The sequence below is a fragment of the Macrobrachium nipponense genome, chromosome 12 (assembly GCF_015104395.2).
Source record: "Macrobrachium nipponense isolate FS-2020 chromosome 12, ASM1510439v2, whole genome shotgun sequence".
Taxonomy (NCBI): Eukaryota; Metazoa; Arthropoda; class Malacostraca; order Decapoda; family Palaemonidae; genus Macrobrachium; species Macrobrachium nipponense.
The window spans coordinates 78,103,327-78,125,475 of NC_087205.1; the positions used below are offsets into that span (position 1 = coordinate 78,103,327).

Consider the following 22,149-nt stretch of genomic DNA (forward strand, 5'->3'; position numbering starts at 1 on the left):
AATGAAACATATACGTAACGTAATATTAAAACAGAAGAAGAATTCTAAAAAATACGTATTTGTTGGCAGTCTGTTTTATTTTATATTTTATGATATCTAATTCACAATTCTTTTATTAAATGTATTGCATGTACTCATTTCAAATAATTATTAAGTAACCATTAACTATAATAAACAAACAAAAAAAAGCTTCCAAACGTCTGTTTTCATCCAGCACTTACGAGTATCGAACGATCGCCAAGCAATCACATTACACAGTAAGCCACAAATTTTCATTATCTCTCTTCAACTACTGAAACTACCAAACAGTATAATAACCATTCATTTCTATTCTTTATTCTATCTTTACCTAATTTTTTTTTTATTAAATGTATTGCATGAATAAGTTTTTCAATTTACAGCATCCTTTTACCAATAGAATACTTAGGCACAAGGGGTAGATGCTGACCAATAGGAGAGCAGGATCTTATGGGGTGACTAGCATCAGGAACCAATGGGAGAGCAGGAGGATGGTGGCGAGTTTACTCAGTTGGCGGTGCGGGAGTTTTAAAATTGTTCTCGGTTGTCCGGGCGAATCTCGGGACTTTACAACAACAACCTTTCGTATCTTGAAAACTTTTCGTATGTAGAGGTGTAAAATTTTTCGTATTTGCTTTCGTATCTCGAGTTTTTCGTAAGTTGAGCCTTTCGTATGTCGAGGTACCACTGTAGTTTGTTAGGTATTGAATGGTCCAAATTGTTGTATTTCATTGTTTATTGGTCAATTTAGCTTTAATATAAAATTTACTGGGGTGTTTTGTAGGGCTTGGAACGAATTAGACAATTTACATGTAAAATGTGGTTCAAGATATGAAAAAATCAGGTTACAAAGGCCACTTTGGAACAGATTAATTTTGTATCCTGAGGTACTACTGTATATGATTTGTCAAAATTTATCTTCATCTATTTTATAACTTCTTTGTTTCATTAAAACTATGTATATGTTCTCCTGTTTCATTTTAGCTTAAGTAATTATTGAACGTGTTTTTATATCCTGTCATCTCATATTTCATCAAATTCACTGCTGGAAGACCTTATGGTTCTGTGCCTGGACCTGGACTGTCTCAAAATTTCATACATGTATATATCAGTCATCCTCACCCATAGAATACAAGTAGTGACATGAATGAGTGAGGTAAAGAAATTAGTAAGTACCTTGAACTGGGCATGATCTCAACACACTGACAACTCTTAGGGTGCTGATGGTAAGGTCTAATTTAGTAAGTTCTCCTTGGTGGTTGGGACATTATCTTTGGTAAATTACATTTCTGGGCTCGGCTGTGTCGCTCTGTGAAATAAGTCCGTTTAGCGTTATTTCTAGTAAAATATTGCTATAATACCAGAGAACTGCTAAATTGGACATGTCAGAACTCTGTGACTCGCTCACCTATAAAAAAAGGTGTCGATATAAACCTGGGGTGAGTGTTAAACACTACCACAGCAACTCCTCCAATTAGCCTTTTCCTCATCAAAATCCCCTAAATACGGGGAGCTGACCCATAGGTCACACCCTGCTACCCCGTTGAAGGCGTCTGTGACGTCATACTTTTCGATAGCCAGTCTAGGGATGGGCAAGTACCGCTAATTTCGTTACCGGTAAAACCGGTAAAAAATTTACTGTTACCGGTATTACCGGTACTTTACTGGTAAAATGTATTTCACTAGCAAGGCGATCGTGAGTGGTATGTTGGACTGTTGCTAAAATGGTATTCCCGGCAATGCAAGTTAGGTAAATGGTAAGATGGTGTCGAGTCGTGTTAATGGTGTGTTGTGGTTACTAATGCGTTCCGCGATTCCACCAATTATTTCATTAGTGATAATGGTAATTCAGAGATAGTTTATATTAAAAGTTTATGCATAACACTGCATATTATGATAATTTATTTAAAGAGGATTCATAACTACTGTATAAATATTCTATGTTTAGCCTACACACACATATCTAAATATATATATATATATATTGAGAGATAGATATATAATAATAATAATATTCGACTCTGTTCCTCATAAGATTACAGTAGTCTTCACCAGGCAACTCGTTTGAAATTAGTGTAGTACTCTTTATTCTAATGCAGAACAGTAGGTCGATTGATAAAAGTAAGCAAAAAAGAAGTAAATGAATCTAGTTGCATTTGCCGTATCAGCACAATTAGAAATAGTGTCATACAGATACTATTAGTTTTAAAAGAACTGGTGTTACTTTGTTCACTGTACTGTATGTGTGGTGAGTATTATAGTGGTTCAGCAATCAGCACATAGTGAGAGGCATTTTTACTATTTCTTAATTAACAGCAATAACGGTAAATTACCGGTACTGAGATTTTTACCAGTAATGTACCATGAAGCCTGTAACCGGAAAAACCGGTACTTGTACCGGTACTTGCCCATCAGCCACCTTGTGTTGGCACGTTTGTTTAGAGCTGTCTGCTCTTTTATCATATTTTGTGCTTTATCTCATTATGGATGGTTAGTCTGCCTCTTCACCCAAGTTAAGTACTTGTTCCATTTTTTACAATATTTAGGGAGTGAGTTTGCCTTTCGTTTTGCCTTTTTTTAGGATTTTGTTAGGCATCACTTGACCGTAGCGGCGGCGAGTCGCCCTTACGGCGTTCCCTTTTATTATATCGGTTTTGCGTGGGCATCCATCCTGCTTTACCGTGTGGTATTTCAGTACATATTTTATTTATATCTTGGGTGGCAGTTTTAGGTCGATCCAGTTTTTGCTTACTTATATTTTCATTATTTTCATTATTTTCATGGTTTTGCACGGGGGCCTTTATTCGAGCACGTGCCTTTATTACGTGCTTTGTCGTTTACCCACCGTTATATTTTATTTCTGGTTTGGTATAGTTCATTAAGTTATTTTAGTTTACTTTATTTTTCGTCTGCCTTCCGTTTCATTTCGTTATGACAGTAGGCTAGTTATGGGTTTCCTTTGTGCAACCACTGTCATCGGGTGGCCTTCATAGCAGTTTAATATTTTACGAGTTATAACTAGTCATATATAACCGCCCCCGTGTTAAAGCATGATTTTCTTTTAGCTTTAAGTAATTGGTTTGTTTTAATTTATGTATATATATATATATATATATATATATATATATATATATATATATGTTGGATGTTATGTCGGTTAGCCTACGTAGGCTGTCCCTGCGTTTTCCCCGTGGTCTAATATCTGCGTGGATATGCTGGGTCATATGATCGTCACCCCATCAGGCCTACTTCCCTCCCCCGCACGAGGGGCTCCCAGTTGTTGGGTGCCCCTCTCCCTCAGGTTGTCGCTGATGACCGATCCGAATCAGCGGAGGGGGGGTACAGAAGGTCCTCCAGGACCTTAGCTTGGTGGGTGTCGCTTCTCAGCCGACCTTCTCCTGAGTTGATGAGTGCTCTGCGTATTCAGCCTCAGTTTCCGTGGATTGGGTGCGTTTTGCTTCTTTCAACTCTCGGAGTTTTCATCCATTCGCCTATACATTCCCTCCCTGCATAAGGCGGGTTTGGATTTCGGCTTCCCCGGTAATCGTTGAGGGTTATGTTTACGGAAGTTGCTCTTCCGTGGGCGAACATAATGTAGTGTTATTTTAGTTTTTTATCTCTGTTTTGCCACGGAACTTCAAGTTCTTGTGGCCGTCCCGGGATACTTCGTGTATCCCTCCCGGGTCATACAGTCCCGGGTTGATTTATGTCTTACACAGTTCCTGGGATGTATATATTTATATATATATTTATATATTATATATATTATATTGTTTCAATCCGGAATGATCTGGCATATTACTTTGTAACATGGGTATTCCTATAAGTTTGCGCAAACGTTCTTATACGTATGTTATCGCACTTACAGGCCACCCAGTGTCTGGTTGCCGGCTGTAACGCTATTCTACAGGATCCATGCGGCCACGATGTTTGCCGGGGCCATGCCCCGTGTGCAGTGTTGCTGAAAGATTCCGTAGTCTGGCATCACGGAAACTGCTTTGCCTGCTACGTCTTGGTGCAACAGGTTACCTCTCCGGTAAGTTAACGCACTGTATCCCCCATGCTTTTTGCGTTGAAATTATACTGCACAGTTTTGAGTAATATAGTGTTTAGAAAAAATAATAATAATAAATAAAAAAATAAAATAAAATAAATAAATAAATAATAATAAATAAATACAAATAATAATAATAAATAATAATAAATAATAATAAAATAAATAAATAAATAAAAGATATATTATAAAAAAAATCTAATTACATTATAAAAAAAAAATTAATTACATTAATTAATAATGATAAATAATTACAGACGGAGCGAGCAGTCTGTTAAGGATGCTGCACCCTCCACCCTCATGATCTGGGTTGGAGGTTTTGGCCAGAACGTAAGGAAGGCTAAGCTGTATATCCTATCCCTAGATATGGCAGCTTTGATCTTCCCGGCCGGAGAAATCAGCCGGATACGTTGACCCAGAAGTCGCAGCACCGATTATCAAATGAATTAGGGATTCAGTTATTGAACAGCAATAGGCGGAATTGCCGGAGCTTGGGTTGGAAGGAGTGTCACTTGAAGTGCTTGACAATTTGCCCATTACACCAGATGTGGGCACAGGTAACAAATGTTAATGAGTCTAGCTTAGTTAGTCATCGAGGTCTTTCCTCGAGTCACAATGATTTTTCCACTCCCTCTCCTTCCAATTCTTTCAAGGGTTTCACAGGAGGATTGCCCCCTTCTAGGTCGCATTCCTTCTCTGTGATACCTAAAATAAAGACAAATCCTTCTAGTAAAACCTTGCCTAAAAGAAAACCAGAATCAAATTCAAGGCCTGGAAAAGTGCCACATGTTCATACACATATTAAACCTAGGTTGAAGTCTCTTTATAAGTCTTCAAATCCGAGGTCTTAAGGGGGAAATTCTTCCCATTGCCCCACAAGTCACATACCATCAGCATCTAGCCATCGGATACCTCATAAGGTACCGCATGGGGGACAGGAAGACTCCCCTCTAGTCGGCCAAGACCTGTTCAATACGAATATTTTAAATCAGGTCAATAGCCAAGGTAACTTAGCAAGTTGAGTCGCAGCAAGGTTTGAAGAGGTGTTTAAGAGATTAGGTACGCAGGACTCCCTGATTGCAGACCTCAGACAGGAGTCAGCAGTTCAGGAACCTAATAGTAACTTGGTGCAAGGTCAGAGCATGCCTGACGGAACCACGCTCCCTTCGTTCCACCCTAGTAATCCTTGGAGGGTGGCGAACTTCGCTCCGTTTGTCAACGGAATGTTGACTATAGAAGGTTGTGGTACACGTAGGCTCGAGAATTTAGAGTTCTTCCCCGAGAGGTTACAGCCACCATTCATAGGGTATGTTAGGCTTACTGAGGCAGCTCTGGTTAGAGAGGATAAGGTCCCCAAGGAGGCGCTTATCCTTTCTAGAGACCGGGCTCAGCTGTGTACGAAGCCTGGAAGAGTGGAACTGTGCAAATACTAGGGTAACAGCATTTAGAAGCCCTTTCATGATGTTTACGACGGTTGACAGAAACCCGTTACCTTTTGCCTCAAAGGTAGCAGAGCTTACCCTCCAGGCAGTGACATGGGAAGAGCCCATGTCCCAGCTTAGGGAGGCAGATCCCACATCATTGCTACCTCCCAGGTAGGGAGGATTTGTGGGTGGATTTGCCGGCTACATTCTCGGTAGGCAAGCTTAAGCCAGACTGTGCAATCACTTTGTTTAGTGAGCACCTCCCTAGGCTGTCAGATGCACTGATTCAAGCCAAATTTGACGCTAGGACACGTCTCGCACGGTCTCTTAACTCCCTAGTGCTGTCGGAGACGGCGGCTCTTGAGTACGCTCAGGAGCCGCTGTTTAAGATCATTGCAAAGTCGTTGCTTTTGAGCATGCAATGTGACTTGTACGACTTTGCGGTTGCTAGGAGAAATTGCAGGAAGCATGTTCTATCTGAGGCTACGATTAGGCACGAACCGAACAAGCTTCTGGCTTCCTCAATTTGGGGTGCAGACCTCTTTCCTGCTTCTGCAGTAAACGAGGTTCAGGATGAGGCATCGCGTCTTAATCAAAGCATCAGGTTGCGTTGGGGTATCCCTTGTAAGCGAAAACCGGAGTCTTCTTCCCCCAGTTCTAGAGCTAGGAAGAGGCAAAGGTGCTTCCAACCTTTCCAGGTTCCACAACAGCAACCCTGTGTACAGGCTGTACCAGTCCCAGCAGGTACCCGGGCCTTTCGACTTCTAAGGCTCAGCCTCAGCACCATCATCAATTTGTCCTCCTTTCGCCGTCAACTATCCAACAGGCTCCCCCACAGTATACTGTGTCGCCGGCATATAACCCGCTTTATGGTAATCAGGCATTTCAACCTTTTGCCAGGGTCGCGAGGGGTGTCAGGGCTACGGGCTCCTTTCGTCAGCGTGGAGGAACCAGAGCCCAAGGGCGAACTAGAGGTGCAAGGTCTGGAAGAGGAACCAGACCATCGTCATCTCAATGAAATTTCTCAGGTAGGAGGCAGGCTGTACCTCTTTCGGCATCGTTGGGGGTTTAGCAGTTGGGCGAAAAGCATAGTATCCAGGGGCCTAGGCTGGAGTTGGAACAAGGGTCCACCTCCACCCATCACCTTCTATCAGGAACCAACCCAAGAGTTGATAGATTACTCCCAGGACCTTCTCCACAAGGGGGCAGTCTCCAGGACAAGGCATTTGAAATTTTGGGGTCGCCTATTCAGTGTCCCGGGGAAAGGCACCGACAAAGAAGGGTGATCTTAGTCTTGTCCCGTTTAAGCTTGTACATTCGTTGCGACGAGTTCAAAATGCTGACCATCTCTCAGGTACGGACCTTACTTCCCCGTGGGGTCGTCACCACCTCTACAGGTCTTACGGACGCCTATTATCATGTCCCGATAGCTCGGCACTTCCGCCCATACCTGGGTTTCAAACTAGAGAAAGCAGCCTACTACTTCATGGTGATGCCCTTCGGACTGAATATAGCCCCAAGGGTTTTCACAAAACTAGCGGAGGCGGTGGTGCAGGAGCTAAGGTCTCAGGGTACATGGGTGGTGGCGTTCCTAGACGATTGGCTGATCTAGGAGTTAGACAAAGACAAGTGTATGCAGGCCACGGACAAGGTCATGTCTTTCCTGGAACATTAAAAGGTTCAAGATCAGAAGGGCCAGTCCCGTCTGACCCCGGAGTCCAAATTCTAGTGCTAGATATCCATTGGGCCTTGGAATCACGCACTCTTTCCATTCCATCAGGAAAGGGGTAGATTGCCAGGGCAACAAGACAAATTTTTAAAATGCAAAAAGACTTCTAGGAGGAATCAAGAGAGGTTCCTAGGCTTGCTCCAGTTTGCCTCAGTCACAGGCGTTCTGTTTGTTGAAAGCCTAGCTTAAGGATATCAATCGGGTTTGGCGTTCAAGGCCAATGCCAATTGTCGGGGCAAGATCGCCCAGATACCTCTGCTCCTCAGGAAACGTCTCCGTCCTTGGGCAAAGGCCGCGAACCTAGCCAAGGAGGTTCAGTTGCAGTCCCCTCCCTCCCTAGTGGTGCACAAGGACGCATCACTCACAAGTTGGGGAGGTTATTCACAGCACGGGAAGGTCACCTCAGTTCCAAATGCTTCACATCATCGTCCTGGAAGCTATGCCAGTGTTTCTGACCTTGAGGAAGATCCATCCTCCAAAGAAACCTCATATCAGGTTGGTCCTCGACAGTGCGGTAGTGGTACACTGTATAAACGGGTGGTTCAAAGTCAAGTCATGTGAATCACGTGATGGTAGCAAATTTTTTCTCTAGCAGCCAAGAACACCTGGCATCTATTGGGCTTACCCATCTGGCAGGAGTCCACAATGTCGTAACAGACGCACTGTCCCAATCAGTCTCCCTGGAGTCAAAATGGTCTCTGGAGCGGGAATCTTTCAAGAGAGTTTGTAGGAGGGTACCGGGTCTGGAAGTAGATCTGTTCGCTACAGAGGTAAACCACAAGTTGCCTTGTTATGTAGCCCGAATCTGAACCTTCTGGCATACGCTACGGATGCACTAAGTATAGTTTGGTACCAATGGAGGAAATTTTATCTATTCCCTTCCAGTGAACCCATTCTTCTGAAGGTGGCTACTACAAGCTGAGGACCTTTCCAAGGCCTTGGTTTCCCCTTCTCCTGGAGATAGAATCTTCGTCCTCACCCTCTCCCGGACTTGAGGTTGTCACAACAAGTACAAACGAGGACTGTGTTCGAATCCTCAGTTCTTCACAAAAACCCTAAACTTATGGATTTCATGAAGTTTGCAGGTAGGAGAGTAGGGGACATTGATCCACAGAACATTTTGTTCTTGGAGTCAGCCAAAAGAGAATTTACACTTCGCCAGTATGATTGAGCAGTTAAGGAATTAACTACATTTCTCAAGTAATCAAATAACAAAGTAATGACAATGAACGTGGCTATAACCTTCTTCAAGACTATTCGAACAAGGCTTGGCAGAGGCCACAATAACAACCACTAAGTCAGCTCTGAAAAAGGTTTTCTTCTCGGGTTTGGTATAAATCTAACCGAGTCTTATTTCACGTCAATTCCAAGGGCATGCGCACGTCTGCGGCCCGTTCAGAGGCCATCATCAGTGTCATGGTTGTCTGAACGATGTTCTCAGGCTAGCTTCTAAAATAGACAACTTAAAGTGTGATTATCAAACCCTTTTGCATAAGACACTATTTTTATTAAATCTGGCTTCAGCTGCCAGGATATCGGAGCTGTCATCATTAGCTAGGGTCCGAGGGCATATAGAATTCCTTTCCTCGGGCACCGTGTTGCTTTCGCCAAATAAAGAATTTCTGGCTAAGAATGAGGACCCTTTGGTGAGGTGGTCCCCATGGAAGATTGTTTCGCTTCCGCAGGATACATCTTTATGTCCTGTTAAAAACTCTTAAGGACTATTTATCTAGGACATCTTCCTATTCCGGGGGCCGGCTCTTCATTAGGCAGAGTGGTGGTACCATATCATTACAGGGTATTAGACAACAAATTTTGTAGTTTATTAAGAAAGCCAGCCCAGGGTCATTTCCCAGGGTGCATGACATTCGGGCTATAGTAACTTCTATAAATTTCTTCAAATATATGAAGTTTGATGATCTAAAGAAGTATACTGGTTGGAAATCGCCCTCGGTGTTCAAAAAGCATTACCTTAAGTCTTTGGAGGATCTTAAATATCATACCATAGCTGGGGGGAGACCAGTGTCCCCTGCTATAACATCAATATAGTGCTGTCCTTGTCTCATACGGATCTTTTCCTTTATGACAGCCTCATTAATATTCTACCAACCTCAGCAGTTATTTTTGTTATACAGTATATATTATTATTTCTAATCAATCTTGTATTTCATTTTAGGAAAATGTATCTTGGTGTGTTCTCTGGTACAATTTCACGGAGCGACACGGCCGAGCCCAGAAAAGGGATTTTGACGTAGGAAAAATCTATTTCTGGGTGAGGAAGCCGTGTCGCCCAGTGAAATCCCCCCCCCCCCCCCCCCCCCCCCCCCCCCACCCCCCACCCCCCCCCCCCCCCTTGCTGTGCACCAAGCTTCAATGCTATCGATAAGTATGACGTCACAGACGCCTTCAACGGGGTAGCAGGGTGTGACTATGGGTCAGTCCCCGTAATTTAGGGATTGATGAGGAAAAGGCTAATTGGAGGGGTTGCTGTGGTAGTGTTTTACACTCGCCCCAGGTTTATACCGACACCTTTTTTTATAGGTGAGCGAGTCAGAGAGTTCTGACATGTCCAATTTAGCAGTTCTCTGGTATTATAGCAATATTTTACTAGAAATAACGCTAAACGGACTTATTACACTGGGCGACACGGCTTCCTCGCCCAGAAATAGATTTTTCCTACGTCAAAATCCCTTAAATAGCTTATGTCCCATGGAGAATGAACAGTGTATTTATGGCCACTATATGGGTAAAGAATATCTGAAGACCTCTCACCTCCAAAGAATTCAATCGTGAAATTATTTGTTTTGAATATCCTTCTGCAAACCATAGTTAGTCAAGGTTCCATGTTTTCAAAAAGTACTACAGTATACTTTTCTGTACCTTATTTTTTTATCAGAAGTGTCAGTGTTTATAAATATTTGTAACTTTTTTGTAACGATTTATTCCTAATTTGCTTGTCACTAAAATTACTTGTTACAGTATAATATCCTGGTGTAGAGAAATGCCACATATATTCTTATAGCTTTTACTCTTGAACGTAGGAAATATGTATAAGGGATGTAACAGGCAAATTAGGTTTAAATGCAAGTCTTTGTTGAAATCCAGTTGGCCTAGTATGGGAGAAGGTAGGCTTTAGTTTAGCATTTCGGTACAGTATCAGGAAGGAAGAGTTTGATTTTCTTGGGTCACCCCACTTCAGTTTCTTTTATGGATCACAGATTTTCTTTCTTTACATTGCCTCCTCCACCAGAGGACAGTTTCTTCAGGAAATCCAAGATCAAAACTTTAAGGACTTTACCTTAATAATTTTGAAGGAGTTAGTGCATTTACACTTGGAAATTTGTCAACTTTTACTGCTCCCTCCACATCACTTTAATGTTTTTATAGTGCTTGAGACCTCAACCATTACTGCTCTGCAATCTTATTTTCTGCTGTGGGACAGACTGGGAAGAGGATACAGATGCCTGTGAGAAGAGGAGAGAGGCCTATAGGACATGGTAAGGGCAAAGAGGAAAATGTGGGAAGAATGAAATCAACATCTTACTACAACTGAGGGAAGATGGATGCTTGGAACAATAAAGTGAACAGTAAAAATATGACATATTTGGAAGAGACAAAATTAAAAAGAACCATAGATGGATCATGTAACATTGAAAAAGATGAAGGCAGTCATGAGAGAGTCTATTGAAAGGACAGTCTGATTACAGACTGAACAGTGTTGAAGTAAGAGAGAGAATGCAATGATTGAAGAGACAAGTAAAGCCCTGAAAAGATATACAATGGTAAAGCCACAAGGTCATGGGAAATAACAAGAAATTGGTTAAAAGCAGCTGGAGAACTTGCTAGTTTAAAGTTGACCAAAATATATGTGAAAACACTATTCAGAAGGTAGCAAAGGAATGGAAAGTTTGAAAGTTTTACTAAATTTTATAAACTGGCAAAAGTAATCTAACTAATTATGAGAGGCTACATCACCCGCTTGATAACCAGCTCTTGTTAAAGTTGTACATCAGGCATCAATTTTCTACAGGGGAAAAAGAGATACCTTTGGATATAAGGTAAGCATTATTTGGAAAGTAATATGATGTCGACTCGTAGCTCGACTTCACGATATTGCCAATTTTTATCTTCATCATATACCTCAATTCTTAGGATTAGAGAAAACATGTCAAGAGCTAGAGGAATGACCTTTTGAAGGTCATTTTTTGTTGTCCTACTCGTTTCTGGCAAAATTAACCATGGCTCCTATGAAGACAGTTTATGCTTTACCTCATTTTACATATCAGGGTAAATTAGAACATGCCTCTGATTTCCAGGGCTACAGTGACACTGGTTAAAATCATATGTCCCATTTGGCAAGTGATTTCCTTTTCAGAAAGGTGACTCCTAGGAAAATTAGGCAAGATGGTAATAGTACTCATAATTCCTCGTTGGACGAGTGGCTTTCGTGCTCGGCTACCAATCCGGTGGTCTGAAGTTCGATCCTCTGCTCGGCCAACGCGGAACCAGAGGAATTTATTCCTGGTGATAGATATTCATTTCTCGTTATAATGTGGTTTGGACCTCACAATAAGCTTTAGGTCCCATTGCTAGGTAACCAATTGGTTTCTAGCCACATAAAAATATCTAATCCTTCAGGCCAGCTCTAGGAGAGCTGTTAATCAGCTCAGTGGTAAAACTAAGATATACTTAACTGTAATGGTACTCAAAGCAGACCATACATATATGCATAATCTCCAATTTTGTTATTTTAGTACAATTGTCTTTGAAAGCATACCACCTAGAATCACAGGAGGACAGGGAAGTTTCACATCTCCATGGACTTGAGTTTCTGTGTACGTACTCCAATCTGTTTTCCAAGAGTTACAAGATAAGCAACAACCAGGAACAAAGTTTCAGACTTTTGACATTTTAAGTTTTGGTTCTCTTGAATCATGGCAAAGGTTACTTGGAGAACAAATGTCCCTGGAAATATGGTTTATAATATCTTTTGATGAATAGTTCATCCATATTTTAATTGAAACAGTATGCTTTAGTATTTTTATTGGAGCTTGCTTACACAATAAAGGAGAATATGAATCAGCATCAACAGACCTTCCTTCATCTTCTCCTAACTGGCTCTGAAGTGCCAGTTATCATTACGTATACTTATTTAAGGCTGCCAAGCTTTTCTTAAGATAGAAGTAACAATCAGAGTTTAATGTTGGCTGAATATTTTCTCCTCTCTCGAGAATTTTTTTTTGTTCATATAAAGTGCTGAAGAAGTCTCTAGTCCTGTTCAAAACATCCTAGAAAACTTAGGGAAGTTTTCCCCTATGAATATACATAGAACTTCAGAGGAGGCTGCAACCTCCATGTAACTTGACATCACTAAGGTCTTGTTGTCATACTAGGGAATCCATGAAGTGAAGGCCAGAGTTTCCTTGGGACTGAGAAATTTTATGAATCCCATAATCTTCAACCATTACTTTTCTTTTCTCAAATAATGGTGATAAACCTGCCTTTGGTTGCCTAGACATGAATATCCTTCTGTAATGAGTGTTTTAAAATAATGTTGCAAATTCATTCATAACAAAAATGTCCTTGGTTATAAATAATGTTCTGTATGACCATACCCATAGTTACTGATATGACATTGTATACAGTAATAAAAATATGTTTATAGCAGGACTGTTATATATTGCTCTAAACAGAAGAGAACTTTTAGCTCAAGTCTTTGTTAGCAAACAATGTGGCAAGTCATTGGTGTTGCTTCACTCCTACTTTCCAGTCTGAGTTGTTCAGTGCCTTCAGGTTTTGAGGTGTTGAAACTTCACTTCTGTGGCTTTATAGTTATGGCAGCATAGACCATAATGGATCTTTCCCCTCTTTTAGAGATACTTTATTTTGTTACTCATAAGATTACAGGTTAATTGGATTTGCAAGATTTTCTTCTCTTTGGAGAAAGGTAAGCATTGCTGCATTACCCAGGAGATTAATTCTGTCCTCTTGCCCCTCTGAATATAGTCCAATTTCAGTTACACCTCTTATCTCAGGTTTTTGAGAAGCTGCTCTTTAAGCAACTTTGTAGGTTTTTTGAAGATATAATCTACTACCAACATTACAGATTGGGTTTTGTAAAGGTCTAAGTCCTTATGATGCTCTCTTGTCAATATCAACAGCCTTGCAGAGTGCTCTTGATGAGGGTGCAGAGATGTGTGATCAGTTTTGAATTTAGTATAGCATTTGACCATGAGAATCATAAAGCACTTCTCCACAGGGAAGATTATTGAGAATTGGTTGATCTTTTATTGATATTTTAAATGAATTTTTTAATTAGAAGACCCTAAAGGGTGTTCTTTGACTTTTGCTATTTATTATCTATATACTAGTGACATGTGGCAAGGTCTAGAGAACAAACTGATTGCATACATGATGATGATACTCTTCTAGCTGTTGTTCCATCTGTGCCTTAGGTGTGTATTTATAGAATCTTAAAAAGAAATCTGGCATGTGAACATGATTGGGGTAGGCAGAGACGTGGATGGTAATGACGTCATGGCCTGAGATGGAGGGAGAACTGACACCACAGTCAACATCATAGGCTGAGTGGAAGCTGGGAGTGACATCACAACATTGGGCGTAGCCTCACTGGCGGTGAGGTAAGCAGTGACTTAAGCAGACGATGTTGTTGACGGCTCCACCCTGCTTGAAGTAATCATGCACCTACCAAAGTAGTGTAGGTGCAGGAGGAGGGGGGATTGCTGGTGGGACTGGGGGAGGCTGGCGAGCAGACAAGAAATGCGCCAGCAAACCATCCAAAGAGGGTGAACTCCATAGGCCTAGGGATGCCCAAACCACTGCCATTTTGTTGGACTTCAAATTTGAAACAAAGGAAGTTGGAGGGGGAGCCTCCTTTCCTTAGGTAGTGTGATTGTTTCCCACAAGAGAAGGGTCCTCATTAAACCTAAACCTATCTTGTGCACCACCTGATACGTCCAAAAACGAATCAATGGAAGAAAACGATGGGGACCCGGGAACAAAAGATGCATGAGGAAGACTACTGGAAGGAGGAGACGCCAAATTGGCCGCTTGGGAAGGCGAAAAAGCTTCCCAAGATGGACAATGGACATCGTACATTGATCCCTCTTCTTACAGAAAGCCCTCCACTGAGATATAGGCCAGGAACATTCTGGGCACGGGTTAGAGGCAGTATAAAAATTTGTACGGCACCTACTGCAAGTCGAATGGGGATCTGTAACAGCAGCAGCAGAAAACTTGGAACATGGTAATCCCTGAATTCCCAGACATACATTGACGGGGCTTGGAACTCTTGGAGGAATCCATGATAAAAGGACAGACACACACTCACACACTTTAAAAAGTAAGAAATACCTGAAAAGCAAAGCAACCAGCTTGGGAAGGAAGCGACTAATCTCCAAGGTGGTCAAAGAAAGACTGATAAGAGTCACGAGGTTCCAAGCTTGGTCAGTGACCAGCTTCCACCTCGTATACATATAGGTTGCCAGATGCCACAGATTCCTTGCTTTACAATCTTTTATTGTTTTTAGCCAGTTTCTAGCTGGCACTAGAATTTTATCCTATTTTTAAGACTGAAGGTTTGTAATGCAAATTGAATAAAAACTTACCATTTTGATAGTAACTTGCAAAAATGTTTCAGAATGATTTGTGATGCTGGTATAAATAAGTGTTTTAATGCTTTTCTTCTTCCTTATTTGGAGCACTGTTCTTCAATGTGGTTTTCAGGTATGGAGACTCATCTCAAACTTTTGGGTAGTTTTCATCAGTCAAGTTTTTGCCAATTCGTAATGTTGCCTTATGTCACAGAAGTTTGTTTGTTTGTTGCATAAAATGTATTGCAATGATAAGACATCTTCAGTGCTCTTGCTAACCTACTTGTTTTTGCTTGCAATAGTAGGAAGGCTGGTGCCAAAAATGTAGGTTTCTAAGATCAGGTTCACCACTACTAGGTCTGCTAGTGTGGAATCTTCTGATATGTTAAGTTTACAAGAGGAGCAAATTCGTTTATGCTTTCTGCTGATGTCTCCTGAATTCATATTTTAGTTTTATTCTCTGTTCCTCCTCATAATTAATTATCACCTTGGCCTGTAACTTATCTCTCTCTCCATGCTGAGTTCTTTTTGGAGCCTTTTAGGGTTTATAGTATGTTGACTCGGTCCATAAATGCTGCACAAAAGATAGGTATTGTACATAAGGCATCATATATTTACAAGTGATAAATCAATCCAACTTGTTTTGAGTCATTTATTCTTCATTTACTAGACTACTGTTCTCCAGTGCTGATGTCTGCTTCTGCCAGAGATTCATCTCTTATTAGATAAGGGTGGTTCTTGATGGTAGGTTTCAGTTAACCAATATTAGCAGTTATGACTTAGACCTTGGACAGATGGTCTTGTTTGTCCATTTTTCAGAGGTTTTTCACATTCTCTTGATCCCTGATCCTCTTTTCCTGCCATGAGCAACCTGATTTTTTGTTAAGTTTGCTTGCTGTTGAACTTCTCTGTTCCAGAAGTTCTTTATTCCTCACATGGCTGGACTGTGGAACAGTTTCCCTGAGGAGTTGTCTAATTGGAATGTCAACAGTCCTGAGGATGTCGTTTATTTGGAATGTCAACAGTAAGAGTGAAGATGCAATACATGACAAGAATAATAAAATTCTCCTTGTATTTTAAAAATTTACAACTATCCTATTAATTTAATAACTTTCTTACAAATCTATCTTTATTTGTTATTTCCTTTTATTTTTTAATGTGATCTCTTCTTTCTGTTAGTACCATTATCTTCTGTTATTTCATTTTAATGAATATCATATTCTTTTAAAGCTTGAATTTCAAGTCAATGGCCCCTGCAGGCTTGCTCCATATGGTAGGGTTCATCTTCTGAATATTATATATTATAATAATGAAATTTAAAGAAAAAGCACTGTGCCAGTAATACATATATAACCCAATGAAGAGAGAAGAAACTCATGGAAATTATAATATTCTTTGATTTTATTTGGTGTTCTTGTTTGAAGGTCTATCATTATCATTGTGCAGTTGACTTGTACACAGTCATCTGAACCTATGCAACAATTTTTACTTTGTATAAGACAAATTATATTGATTTTAAAGTACACTAGTATCAGGTGTTCATAGTTTAATAAATTGGTGATAGACTGGCATAAAAATTTTGTATATTAGCCAAAGGAAAGGAATTGCAGTCTCAACTTTAAAAAGGAGTATACAAATATTGTATCAGGTTCATTCTTATTACACTAACAAAGAACTTAATAACAGACAAAATACTCTTTACCTTAAAAGTGTAAACATAGGGTTCAGTAGGAGCATTTTAAATCATTACACTTGAGAGCTGAGGGCTTAAACACTGAATTAAAAACCTTTTGTGCATAGTTACTCAATTGTAAGACCTCTGTGCTACCTAAATATTTGAGTATTATTATATATAAAATCATTTCATTGTGAAACAAGATGAAAAAAAATTGTCCCCAAATGTTATCCGATAATTACTTTTCAGATATTTCTCCATACAACCACTGCATGGTAAGCTGGCAGAGTACAAGTAACAGTTCTAAGGCGCTCTAAAAAAATAATTACCGACGTGAATGTTATTCAGTGAAGCAATCCTAACTACAGCAAAAGAGGCTGGCTAGTTCTACAGATCTGATCCTTAAGAGTAACAGTCATTATGAATACATAATAACCCTCTGGACTTTCCAAATTATTTAATGAGATCTTGGAAACTATATATATTCTTGACTAATTCATGGTGCAAATCAGTCAAGCTTTTGGAAAACCTTTTACATAAAACCACAAAAATACACAAAACATTTACAAGATCTTTTTCATATAACATCTAGTACTGTGGGGAATGCTTATTCAATGAACTTTTTTTGTTAGTTCGACATAATTACACTAAAATAATACAATAACAAGGGTCTCCTTTCTTCTCAGTCTGTAGAAAGCCCCCTACAAATTAATGTGAAAATACTGATACGTACTTATTTCTTCCACTGCTTAGCAACTTTAGTTGCTTAACAAATATTTACAAGTCACTGTTTGGATTCCCTAAATTAACTCACATAGGAACTAACATTACAAAGTTTCTTAACCTAATGGCAAAAATCTATGTGGTTTAATAAAAATTGCAAAAATACACTTTCATTACCATCTTGCCTATAGGATATCCTTTCATAAACAAACAATGTCCATCATACCTAAAGGATATCCTTTCATAAACAAACAAGAATGTCTCTCGAAGTTTTTACTGTATTTGTACAGTACATACATAGAAAACATACTGTATACTACAGTTTTTTTCTTAGACTTTAAAGTAAAATCCAATAAAATTATTGATGTAAGATCCAGTACTGATTTTAATGCAATTGCTAATATCAAATTAACAAATTAACTGATTTTCAATACCATCTTACCCTAAGTATGAAAACAAGATTCAATTAAATCAATTTCATTACTACTGTTTTAACAGACTGAAAATGAATAAACAATTTAGAACAAGTTTATAACCGCTCTGGGTGAATAAAAAATTGCTTAATACGTACTTTAATTCAGAGCTGAATGTTCCTTAAAAAAGGTGAATCTGGATTACAAAAATGAGTCATTACCATTGAACAAGAACCTCGTACAAATAAAATGAAAATAATTCCTGAGGTATTTTGATTGATTTTATCATTACAAGGTATATTGTTTAGGTTCATGATAAGTCATACTGCATTCCGAAGGCAAGTAATCCAGTAATCCTTAACCTGCTTTTAAGTTTTGCATAACAGTTCCAAAGCATATGGCTTGCAAAATCAAAATCATGAAACCTGCATACCTTAATTTTTCAAAGTAAAAATATGGTTGGACCATAGTGTTGTTTTAAATACTTTAAAATTACTACATATATGCTTTGAAATAAATACTACTAGGCAGATAAATCAATGTCATTGTACAAGAATGCAGTAGAGTTCATTGGTTAATGATTTGAGGTGAAAGTATAATGTAATGTACAAAAAGAAAAAGATAGGCGAGAAGTATGTCTTGTACAAAACAAGAGATGCTAATATTTTCCAACATACATTTCATAATCTTACAAATATTGTGCTTTTAAGAAAACTAAGAATTTATGAAGGTATATCCCCCTAGATATAAAAATGACAACACACAAGCAATATTCTCTGAGTCTGTCAGTGAAACAAGTCCATATGGAAAATGTAATAACTATTTGGTAAGAAAACAGGGTCTGACATTGCTGCCACTATCTAAATGTCAAGGGAGCAATTGTCATGAAAGCTTTGTCCTGAGTATTTGCCCTCTTATTTCAAGAACGCAGTAATGAGTAGCATGTGTAATAAAATAGCTCAATTTCTTCTTCTTAGAGGAATACCTCTTCAATGAAACAGTTTTGCGAGATTCACCTCGCAGTGATCTAAATTCCTTAAAAAATACAACAGTCATTCACTCTGGTAATTTAACATGTGCTACCGTAGTAGATGTGTGATTGTCGTGTTTAGTTTTGTGTTTGGTGCCCGGTGTTGCAGGACGTACATTACTCCTTTTCAGAGATGATGTCTTTTGCAGAATCCCTTGCACTACTACTTCATTATTACCACTTGCTCCACTTCCTACATCTGTACTAGTAGCACTACTAAGACTTGAAGCAGATGCACTGGGAGATGCACCAGGTGCCTTTGCCATCATAGGCTTAGGTTTGTCATAGGCTGATGTTTGTTTTAATACACCTTTCAGAGGCTTGTCATATGGTTTATCAAATGGTTCATGAATGACTACAGTTTTAACCTCATTGTCTTTCTTAACAGATTTCCTTCTTTTAATAGTGCCTGTATTTTCACTCTGTTCATAAACAGTGGCTGTATCTGAACTGGAGGCAGATTCTTGATGAAAAACAGCTGAATGACTAAGTGCTGCTGGGGATGTACTGCATGATGCCCCTGATTTTCCTGGACTGCTTGCACCTACAAAGGCTGGTGCAGTTACTGTAGCTAAAGCAGTCTGGGCAGCTGCAGTAACTACTGCAGCAGTATTTGGAACTGGAGGAGAAGTGCTGGTACTATTGTTGGCAGGATGGGGACGTGGTTGTTCCTGCACATTTTCATTCGTAGGAGAATGAGTGGTTGTTTTACCGAAAGTAGCTAGGGGCCCCCTAGGAGTTCGTAGCCCACCACTGTATGAGGCAAAAGTTTTTGTTTCATCAGCAGCTGTTGGGGTAGTAGGGGTTCTGGGAGCTGAAGGATTACTGCTCTCTTTACATGCATATGAGGATTCATAAGGCATGTACCCAGAGTATGCTGGTCCTGTACCCTGATGAGTGTAACTGCCACTTCCTCCCATTCTGCCATATTCAGGAGATGCTATTTGGCGACCATAGTCTGCTGATTTTGCTGATCTAATATATTCTGTAGTTGATCCTGTTCTTCCATAATCAGCAGCTCCATCACTTTTTCGTGTTCTTACTCTATTTACGGTAGCTGTTGTTGCAGGGGCTCCATACATTGAAGCTGGCACATTATCTACACCCATTCCATAAATGTTATCCATGCCACTTAAATCACAAGAGTCTGTTGATGCATCTCTTCGGGGTGTTCGTTTCTTTCTATATACTACATGAACATTTTCTTCTAACTCTTGCAGGTCTTTAGCAGTTAGGGAGGTTGAACGTGGTGGTGGTGGTGGTCTCATCTTTGGTAAAGTTGCAGAGTGAATGCCATCTGGATGATCTGGTAAAACTTTTGGACAGTGGAGCTTCTGCATTGTGGCAAGTGTTTGCTGACGATCAACTGGTGATCGCTGGTCATCTCTACCTTCAGGATCATCACGCTGAGTCATTGTCATTTCAGGGGTTATACCCCAAGAATACTCTGCAGTAGGCAGGCTCTGACAACTTGCATTTTTCTTCAGGCGTTTCTCTGAAGTTGAACTCTTAACAGAAGACCGAGATGTGGTACTTTTAACAGATGCACGTGAAACATTACTCCTAATAGAAGCTTTTGAAGTTATAGAAGTAGTACTCTTGGTAACAGACTTGGGTGGTAAGCCTCCACCTATGGTATTGAACTTAACAGATGGATTTTTACGAAGGCTGGACTTGAACGGTCCTGAAGCTTCTGCATGTACATGAACTTCAGCTGTTCTTCCTATTTCACTGTATATGGAGTTTTCACTTTTGTGCCTTTTATGCCCATCCTTTGAGCTCTTACTTTTCAATGAACTTTTAGGTGTCTCTTGCTTCGATGATGACTCTTGAGTAGACTGTGAATGCTTTCTTCTTGAAGCTGACTCCTTTGATACACCAGATGTTCTAGAAACACCAGATGCCCTTGATCCTGATTCAGAATGAATTTCATCACTGACTTCATAGTCACTTTTATTTTCCTTTTTCCTGTGCTTTCTTTCCTTCATTGCACTGGATGATGGTGCATCGGATACCCTTTCTTCTGAATCATCAGTTTTCCTTGAGAAAAAAGTTTTCTTTAGAAGGTTTGACTGATATTTAATTTTATCACGCTGATAATAGACTACTCCCATAGCACAACAGTTGATAAACAAGATGCATATACCCACAAGAATAACAATGCTAATAGGAGTTCCAGCATATGTTGGTGGTGTTGGTGATGGTTCTGTATCAGGAGGCATGGTTCCATCAAGTGTGTATATTCTCGGGGGTGACTTCATTGAAGGTTTTGGTTTTGGGGGTGCTGGACGAATCGTTGGGAAATCAGTGAATGGAATAGGCATTGATGGTTTTATCTGAAATGTAAGAGGCACAAAGTTTAATATTTTTTATGTGAGCCTAACATTAAAAAAAAGGACATTTTATTACAAGCACTATAAATGAGTTGCTTTTCAAAAAATGAAAATTCCATAATAAAACTAATATTGTAATACTTACCTGAACACCTGAATTAGCCCTGGTCACTGACCAGCCCGAACTATATCCTCACAGATTTGCCCACAAAGTGGGTAATTTTAACTGTCAGTGCTGTCAACACTGCAGGTAAAATCTAGTCAAATGAGTTACCTGTGTTACCATTAGCAATGCAGCTGCAAATACCAAGCACCAGAGGTCTGCCTCCTTAATTGAATCATTCACTACCAAATTGAATTGGGAGGAGGGTGGGAATCATTCAGGTATTCAGGTAAGTATTACAATATTAGTTTTATTATGAAAACTTCATATTGTGATAAACTCCCTAAACACCTGAATTAGCCTGATTAACAAAATTTAATGGCTGTGGGATCAATCTAATTCAGCCCGACCTGTCCACGGAGCATATGCAGGTAACTCATTATCAAGCTACCATGTATAAATGTGAACCTAGTTATCTAACTCGGTAGGTGATAGGTGAGGATGTTTGCAAAGAAAGTACCCCAACATCAGTGTTGAGTCTAAGTTACCGTCTGAGTCAGAAGTACCTCCCATGTGGTTATCTATACTACTTATTCATGGAGGTAAAAGCAATCTCCTCACCTAGTTGTCCAACTCGGTAGGTGAGGATGCTTGCAGAGAAAGTACCCAAACATCAGTGTTGAGTCCAAGGTACCGCCTGAGTCTGAAGAACCTCCCATGTGGTATTCTATACCTCTCATGTATGGAGGGGAAATGGTGAACCTCCCATGTGGCTATCCAGCCTCTCATGTATGGAGGAGAAGTTGAGTGTGCAGGACCTTCGAGTTCTCAACTGCTCACTGACGCAGATGACTGTGCTAAAGAAGTTGAAGTTATTCCAACATGACCATTGGGATCTGCCTAACCTCAAGGACCTAGAAAGACAATACTCTCAATCTAAGCAGGACCAACAGTGACCAACAGAAACTCTCAAGTTCATTTAGACTACTACTGACTACTTAAACTTCTAACATCCTAATAATACCAAGCTAATT

At 39.9% G+C, this 22,149-nt stretch overlaps 1 protein-coding gene and 1 long non-coding RNA gene across 2 annotated transcripts in view; one reads left to right on the forward strand and one right to left on the reverse strand.

The window, feature by feature from the left end:
- The first annotated feature begins 3,321 nt into the window (after positions 1-3,321).
- On the forward strand, positions 3,322-16,898 carry LOC135224612 (uncharacterized). Its single transcript, XR_010316781.1, has 3 exons — positions 3,322-4,054; positions 4,330-4,629; positions 16,763-16,898. It is a non-coding gene; the product is annotated as an uncharacterized LOC135224612 (long non-coding RNA).
- Positions 16,222-22,149, reverse strand: part of LOC135224611 (mucin-2-like) — a 122,275-nt gene continuing 116,347 nt past the window's right edge. Inside the window, 1 exon segment of the mRNA XM_064263783.1 lies at positions 16,222-21,015. Coding sequence (XP_064119853.1) covers positions 18,706-21,015 — 2,310 coding nt within the window. The 3' untranslated portion in view covers positions 16,222-18,705.